This window comes from Lolium rigidum, chromosome 1, assembly GCF_022539505.1.
Source record: "Lolium rigidum isolate FL_2022 chromosome 1, APGP_CSIRO_Lrig_0.1, whole genome shotgun sequence".
Classification (NCBI taxonomy): Eukaryota; Viridiplantae; Streptophyta; class Magnoliopsida; order Poales; family Poaceae; genus Lolium; species Lolium rigidum.
Window position 1 is genome coordinate 73,982,553 of NC_061508.1, and position 8,356 is coordinate 73,990,908.

Sequence of the window (8,356 nt, forward strand, 5' to 3'; positions counted from 1 at the left end):
CGTAGTATTGATGCCATCTCTATGTGAAACACTTCATTTTCAAGAACTATAATACATACTCATCTACATAATTTGACTAGAAAACATGGATGGCGTGCAGTCTAATGCTGCTCATGTTAGTTCTCCTATTAAAAACTGACTAGTGATACATCTACATTAAACTCCACTCATGTGTGATACATAATGAAAGAAGAAACAGAAATGGCAGGATACAAAAAGGGACTAAAAATAAGTATAAGGAAAATAACAAGGACTACAAAAGGAGAATAAAGAAAATGAAAATGGTTGACTTCAAAAATAAAAGGGGAAAGAAATGAAGAAAGATAGAGTGGAGACTGAGAAGAGAAAAAATGACCGAAGGAAAAGACACTTGTGAAGAAAATAAAAGAAATGAAGAAATAAAATGGCAAAACAGAGACTAGAAAACACAAAATCTGAAAATTAAAGAGCCGATAACTGAATGTCGAGACTGAAAAATGAAAGAAAAACTGATAAGACTTTATTGGGAATAAGCAAAGCAAATAAGGCTGAAGAAAAATCAAAGATGACTAAACCAAAAGAATAACTTATGAATAAGAAGAGTGACTAAAGTACTAACTGAAGGAAAACCAAAAAAAGTAGATAGACAAAGGAAGACAGAAGAAACTGAGGAAATCACAAAGTATAAACTGATGGAAGAGCTAAGATAACGGAGGAAACAAGAAAGACAGACATAGAAAGATAAAATAAACTGAAGAAACAAAATGATAAAAGGAGGAGAAAGAGAAAAACTGAATGAACAGTGGCGGAGCTAGGAGCTGGCATGCCCAGGCTCCTTCCAAGATTCTCCTTTCAAACTGCTCCCTCTGTCCCATGAAATTGTCTTACCTTTGTCTAAATTTGGATGAATCTAGTTACTGTTTACTTATTTGGTGACTAGATACATCCAAAATTTTACGCACTTAAGACAAGTTTCATGAGACAGAGGGGGTACTAATGATCTAATCAAGATTACCCTTGGGAAAAAGGCCGATGTCTGGAGTGCTTAGTAGTTTGCCATGTCCCAACTTGCTCCACCACTGCAAATGAATGAATGAGAAAGAAGATAACGATCAACTTGAAATATTCGAAGATGACGGATGAGCGACTAAATATTGAAATGGCAAGGAATTTTCAAATGATGAGAAATGAGTGATTAAAAGGCTTAAGGACTCAATTTAATTTTTATGTCGAGAAATGAGTGACGAAGAACCGAGAGACTAAGAAGAAAGGTGATGCATGAAGATCAACAAAAACAACTGATTAACTAAGATACTGGGTGAAATGCCAAGAAATGAGTGACTGCATTAATCTACTTAAAAAATAAAGTAAGAGAATGAATAGAGACCAAGTCAAACAGAGCCAAGAAAGAGCAAAATCATGAGTGAAATACTGAAGAGTGAGGAACTGAAAACTAAAGAAAAAAAAGTGAGTAGCGGAGTCAGTGGGTGAAATACTGGAAAAGAAGAGGGGGCACTCTTCAGTATCTCACTCATGATTTCACTAAACAAAGTGAGTAGCGGAGTCGGTGGGTGAAATACCGAAGAGCGACCGCTCCCTTGGCACCCTCATAGTGAGGCATCCCCACAACCTCTCCGCCATGTCCTCACCCAACTCGGCATCTCCCACATATAAATGAAATAGGGAGAAACATGGCTCTACCATGGAAAACCCAAAGAAGACTAAAAAATGTAACCGTGTGGTTCGGTGCGGCAACGTGGCCCAAAACTGACCTAAACATACCTTGCACGATGCGTCAAGATTTGTCGGAAATGCAATTCTAACGGTACCGTGGACTACCAGTCAAGCATCCACCATTGAAACAACGTCGTGATTCGTGCATATCTATGTGCAACATTAAGTCATACACTAAGTTACAAATATTGAAACTTAATCGTTCGGGCCAGGTATTCTGTAGCTCGAATCATGAGGAAAAAGTGATTGTGCCCCAAATGATAAACAGCTAATTGTTATTTAGGAAAAGCGTACTTAAAAGGTTCACCTTCTCTACACACATGTCCCATTTTGATCATACCAATAATACAGTATGCATGACAAAAAATAAAAATACAGTATATGGTATCGTCTGCAGCTCGGACTAGTGAGAAAAACTTAATTCAGGCAGGATTTTCTACCGTGCACGATCAGACGAGACTTTGCGGGGCGAGCACCCACGCCAGAAGAGTGACCATTACCACGAGTGCCACCCGCTCCGGCGCCAGAGCACTTGCCGCCGCCGTCTGGAACGTCAGCTGCCCGCCGTGGATGTCGTAGGTCATGGTCCTGCCCGCCTGCAGCAGGCTACCCAGGACCGTCCCGCCGGTCGACGGCAGTATGGTGAGGCAGGTCAGCCCGTCACTGACGTCGAAAAAGTAGTTCTCGAACCTGAACTCCATCGCCCTGTCGGCCCCGTCGAACACCAACGAGAGCACGGGGACCTTGGCTTTGGCAAGCTCGTGCGCGAGGAAGCATAGCTGGTTGACGTCGCCGGTGGCGTTCACGCCCTCCGACTGCACTCTGCTCACGAGCTCCCGCCTCAATACCCTGTACGCTGCTTCCTCGAGATATGTGACAGGCAGTGTGGTGCTGAGGATCGCCCCGCCGGAGCCATCCGACCGGACGTCGAAGGTCCCCGCCGGGATGGCGGTCAGGAGCTTGCCGTCGAGCTGAACTCCGGTGAGCTTGACGTAGTACAAGTCAGGGTCCTGCTTCTCTGTGGCCGCTAGCAGCGGCGTGCTGCTGCTTCTGCCTCTCATCATCGCCTGCAGCGCGATGATGTCGAGGTTGTCGGCGTCCCCCGAGCTCCAGCTGACGAAGCTCTTGCCAGCAGCGTCATTCAGAGGCGCGATGAAGTAGGTGAACCGGGACATGTTGAGCTGCGACACGAGCGATAGGCCCCCTCTGCTGAAGCCGGCGAAGCCAGAGGCGCCGGCGAGGCCATCCACCATGATGTCGCCGCTGCAGCCGAACACCACGCCTGGGACGGGCGTGGTCCCGAAGCTGAACGTGTCGGTGGCGAGGAAGCCGGACGTGTTGCCGCCGCCGATGAACGTGTCTATGTACGTGCAGGGGTCGCGGTCTCCGGCGCAGTGGTGGTCGCCGGGGATCGCACGCTGGCATGTCTGGGAGGCGCAGCCTATCTCGCGGAAGGAGTCGGAGATCTTGGGCAGGAAGGTGGGCGTGCCCGGCGGCGTGTACCTGACGCACGAGGGGCAGTGATCGCACTGCGCCCAGACGAGCTCGCCGGTGATGTCCATGATGAGGGAGACCGTCTGCAGGAAGGTCCCGACGGAGATGTCGAAGACTAAGGCGCCAGAGCCGTCTGCCGCCGCGTGGCCCATCTGCTGGCCGTCTTTGCGCTGGCCGGAGAGGTTTGTTACTCCCTGCCGCGCCTTCTGTTCCATGTAATCCCTGGCAGACTGTCTGATGACTGAACGGACCTCTTTGGCATACGCTGCCGATGAGACAAGCGCCGGAGCTAGAGGAAGAAGAACGAGAAAAAGAAGTGAAGCCGCCATTGCTACGGTCGTCACTGCGACTGCCATACCTGCTGTATGTTTATGTGCTAGAGCCTGCTACCTTTGTATCAGCAACAGGCCCGCCTAGTTACCTTCCGCGCTGGTAGATTGGTAGCCTCGAAGTGAACGCGTGCAGGCCTGGATTATTTGTTCGACAATACGGTTCTATCAATGATCTATCGCTGTCGTAATAGCACTTGCCAAAATAATTTACTGCTATACTGTCTATCTCAACAACGGAAGTAACTAAGACATACATATGTTGCTGGCGTACATACGTAGGTTATACACAAAAGTCTAATCTTTTAACTGCCCTTGTTCCTCGGGCAAGCTCTGTCTCGTTGCTTATACATGGCAAAGCAATGCAACCAACTGTCATTCAATGTAATTTTTGGTGCACTTAGCATTGTTATGGACTTATGGTAGCCAAAATGTAGACAAAGATTTCTATAGATTGGAAAGCCCTAAATTGGACAAAGGAATTCCTTATGATAGAATCTGAAAAATGGTTTTGCTAATTCTTGAGCATTAGCTTAGTTCTGAGTCAGACTCCTAACCAATATAATAGTTCCACAATTCGTGGTTTTTTCTGTTGTGCATGAGGTCGCAACTAAGATTTGTTTGATTCTCGGTCGACTGAGAATTAGTCTCATCCTAAAAAAACACTTTCAAATGACGTCATCGTATATAATTCAGTAAAAAAATATTCGGTAATAACTTAATCATGGAATCAAATACTCCTACTTGCTATATGAATTTAATTGATAAACAGAACAAATTGGCATAGTTCATGAGGAATTTTGCACGAACTAGTCCTAAGCAAAGAAGAGGAACCGGCTGCCGAGGACTCGTTGGACATCTTGAATGGCAACCCATCACATGTACAATCAAAGGCGAAATATTTTATGTCCTCGACTTTAAAGGAGGCCCTCGAGATGCTGAAGTGCCTCTCTGAGACGAGACAAAGCTAAATTCAGGCAGAAAATCTAGACGGGTCAACGAAAATCAAAGGTGGGAGGTGAGGCAACCAAGTAAAACTAGTGGTGCTTAAATATAAATACACAAACTTTTGAGATGAACAATTATGCCAACTTCCACCTGGTTTTCCTTCATTCGGAGACTTCTTGTTCCAATCACTACAGCGAACGTTTACAAACACTGGCAAGTGAGACCTGCTCTGTGCTCCATGTCGGGGCGCACCAACCATGCATCATAAAAACCAGCAAAAGTTGTTTCGAGCACCTAAAACCACTACACTGCAAGGAAACCCTTGAATTGCTATGAAAATGTACAACAACATGCATCCTATTTGAGCTATGGGGTATAAGTCTAAGCTACAACCAAAAGACAGTTACAGACTGTGTCTAGATTCTAGCAGGAGGGAGCAGCTTGATCCATCTGGTGGCTGGACAGCACCGAGCTGATGGCTAATTTAACAAAATCACACAGGCATTCTTTGCATGTATTGGCTATCACTGAAGGTCTGGGAGGTTTGTGCTTGCAAACTGGTTTAGGGACCGCTACAGCTAGCTCTGGTGAGTGTTCCAATCCGCAGGAAGCCAGGACTGTATGTGTTGTTGCTCGAGCAGCTTCCTTGAATCTCTCAGAACCTGAATCACAATCAAGTTTGTTAGAGATCAAATATGTAACAAAATTGCAAGGAGGTTTTGTGTCTAACAAATTGAAATTAAACTGGAAGGAAAATACATACCATATGTTTTGTCTATCTTGAGTAGCTTCAACTCACGCAAAGCCAAGGATGAGATTTCACCTTTTGCAATTTTAGAGTGCTTCCTAAGTTTTTTGGATCCTTGATCGTCAGATGTTTCAAAGCGAAGTTTTCTCTTGGACCCATGACGGTCTGATCCAGAAGTTTTCCTAACTTCCACTGTTGCTGCTGCAGTACCAGTTTCACTTGATGCTGTAACCTGAACGGCTGGGGGTTCCACAGGGTTTACCATTGTACCAGATTGGCTCCCTGAGCTTGACACAAATTGTAGCGGAGAGGTCACCATGGACCTACCGAACGATAGACGTTCCCCTGACCAGCGCGAACCACAAGAAGATCCTAAGGTTGGATCACCGTGTTGTCTGTGGCTTGATGAGGCAGCTTTGCTGGCACACGAAGACTCCTGTGTCTGCTCTACGCGCTGACTGTGGCTTGATGAGGTAACTTTACCATTTGGACTTTCGTCATTTACCATTCTATTTCTATCCTGGAACAGACCATTTCTTTCAAGGACTAACGCATGGCAATTCCCAAGCATATTGCGGTGTCCTTCAAGGTCCTTCTTGGGCAGTGTACTATCCTTTTTTGCGCCACGGTCATATTTCATAGTGTTTCTCTGGGCTACCAAAGTAGACAGGCTCTGGTTGTTTTGTCCTAAGATTGTATCGATCGGGCTGAATGATGTTGATCTATTCCCCATAGAGAATCGAGGAGTGCAGTCTTGGGAGGAAGGCGTGTTACATTTCTTCCTTCCACCAGCAGATTTTGCCATTTCCAACATTTTCCATGCCTTACTGACATGACGGGTTTCCTTGGGTGCAATCTTGTTAGCATAGCCAGATATGGTAGGGGTTTCCTTGGTGGAAGCCATCCTGGACTGCTTATGCTCATTAACAGAAGAAGAAGTAGCGGCGCTATTTTCCCTTCTATTGTTGCGTAGATGTGTTGCAAATCCCACAGAACCTTCACGGAGACCAGACCAGTTCTGACGCAGCTCTGTTATTCGTCTAGTAAGATTGCGAGAATTCCGCAATGTTCTAGCTCTCTCGATTCCAAAGCGGGCATGAGCATGCAAGAATGTGCGACCACTGCCTCGCTTTTGAGGAGATCCCAGACAAATAGATTCATCTGAAGAAGTACCCTCCGATGTTCTATCAGGCCTAGCGCTCCGCAGATTAGCCCTGCGGACGGAATTTGCTTCATAATCCTCATCCACAATATCGTAAATAGAAGGAACTGGCCCACTGCTCTGTGCATTTGTCCCATTCACTGGACTTGTTCCGGAATCTTCATCCACATCATCATAAATAGAAGGAACTTGGAAAGGCCCACTGCTGCGCGCATCTGCCGGCCGTGCCAAATTTGATCCGTAGTATCCATCCCTGTTACCATAAATAGAAGGAACCGGGACAGACCCACTGCTCCGCACATTTGTCGGAGGGGCTGAACTCCGAGAGTAACCCTCATCCACGATATCAGAACGGGAAGGGCCTGTAACTGGCTCAGCGCTCGGGACGTCAATGGTGATTTCAAGCTCACTCTCATCACTAGACCCGCTGCCATCATCGACCTGGCACCTCGAGTGCTCCTCCTTGGAGGTCGCGCAGTCCTTGCAGAACCAGTCATCCTCCGGCACAGTGGTCCCCAGCCCGACGCAGTAGGTGTGCGCGGCCACGTCGCACAGCTCGCAGAGCAGCAGCAGGTCCTCATCGTTGGTGCAGCTACAGACGCTGCAGGTGCTGTTTGCGGAAGGATCGGCGCCCACCACGCTACTCTCGTTGCCTAGAGGATGCCACACCTGTTCAACCGAAACAGAGCGTCAGTCCTTGGGAGAATTCACAGGGTCCTAACATAGATAGAACATAAATACTGCAGTTTAGCGAATACTGATAGAGGAACTAACGAATTGCTGACATTGCAGTCCAAGAAATGGAAGTCCTAAGGGGATTTTTTTTCAAGGTTTTTCTGATGTCGCTTGAGGAAAAAAAAGAAAGAACAGTGTTCCCTGATTTTTTCATCATGAATCTCAATAAAAATGTAAACTGTACATTATGGAGCCTGAAATTGCAATCTAGTAGGAAGTGTGCAGTTACTACAGATTTACAACAAGCAAACGCCATAATAACAGTTTCGGTAGCAGAGCTTATCCACAGGGTGAGGGCTGCGAAGGGACGACGATTGTTGGGTACTGGTCAAAATCGTCGACACGGACAGCAAGACATGTAACAGAGAGAGGTTCCGGTTCGGGTGCTATACCTGGATGCGCTGGGCGACGGTGACGATGCGCTCGTCGGGGAGGCGGCCGGGGACGGGCGGGCGGCGGATGGTGCGGAAGCGGGCCTTGCAGTAGGGGCAGCGCGACTCGACGCGCGCCCAGGCCATGATGCAGACGAAGCAGAAGTGGTGCGCGCAGCAGTCGAGCTCGCCCCGGATCGCCCGCCGCGAGTCCGTCAGGCAGATGCCGCACGGCACGCCCTCGGCCTCGGCCTCGGCGTCGTCGTCCATCCTGGCCTTTCCCTTGGACGCCGACGACGGGGCCGCGCAGCCGTCGCCGGCGGAGGAGGACATGACCGGTGCCGGCGAGGGCGAGGGCGGTCGGTACGACGGGAGGCGCCGCGCCGGGGTCGGGTTGGGTTTCGCCGGTCGGAGCCTTGTTGCTTCCTTGGATGGGCTCTAATGGTGGCCAGGAGATAGATATATGGGCTGAGAAGGCCGAATTGGTATGGTGTTCGAGACAGATTCGGATTGAGATTACCAAGGTGGGCCGTCCTTGCCCTAACGTGGCGTTGGTTCCTGAAGTTCTATCTAATGAAAAGAATTCCCTCAAAAAATAATCTAATGAAAAAATGTATAGAAATCAAGCCATGAGTGTTGGTTAGTGCGTCGGTAAACTTCGTATTTTTTTAGCTTGTTTTCCATTTAGGGAGAAAAGTGGGGTTTCGATCATCGCTTGAATCGTGTATGAGCTTCTAGATGACATTGCCAGTACTTTACCTTGTTGATGGCAGTGGCGACTCCGAGACTCGTGCTTTGAGAGAATTGAGAATCTTGGGTTGGTTCAGAGAATTGGGAATTGTACGGTCAACAAACT

The 8,356-nt window shown here is 47.6% G+C and overlaps 2 protein-coding genes across 2 annotated transcripts; both read right to left on the minus strand.

The window, feature by feature from the left end:
• Positions 1-2,162: 2,162 nt before the first annotated feature.
• LOC124647335 (aspartic proteinase nepenthesin-1-like) lies at positions 2,163-3,536 on the minus strand. Its single transcript, XM_047187300.1, has one exon. The coding sequence runs from the start codon at positions 3,534-3,536 to the stop codon at positions 2,163-2,165; it is 1,374 nt and encodes a 457-aa protein (XP_047043256.1).
• Positions 3,537-4,618: 1,082 nt separating this feature from the next.
• LOC124647345 lies at positions 4,619-7,833 on the minus strand. Its single transcript, XM_047187310.1, has 3 exons — positions 7,522-7,833; positions 5,248-7,063; positions 4,619-5,146 (listed from the first exon to the last, which is right to left on the minus strand). Exons 1-3 carry the CDS (start codon positions 7,831-7,833, stop codon positions 4,908-4,910), a joined length of 2,367 nt encoding a protein of 788 aa, XP_047043266.1. The 3' UTR covers positions 4,619-4,907.
• Between the last annotated feature and the right edge of the window lie 523 nt (positions 7,834-8,356).

Bases quoted from the DNA above. Each gene is read 5' to 3' on its own strand.
- LOC124647335 (XM_047187300.1), bottom strand. From the start codon at position 3,536: ATGGCGGCTTCACTTCTTTTTCTCGTTCTTCTTCCTCTAGCTCCGGCG.
- LOC124647345 (XM_047187310.1), bottom strand. From the start codon at position 7,833: ATGTCCTCCTCCGCCGGCGACGGCTGCGCGGCCCCGTCGTCGGCGTCC. The intron at 7,064-7,521 runs GTATAGCACCCG...TCGGTTGAACAG, and splicing joins CCGTCGCCCAGCGCATCCAG to GTGTGGCATCCTCTAGGCAA. The intron at 5,147-5,247 runs GTATGTATTTTC...ATTGTGATTCAG, and splicing joins CAAGATAGACAAAACATATG to GTTCTGAGAGATTCAAGGAA.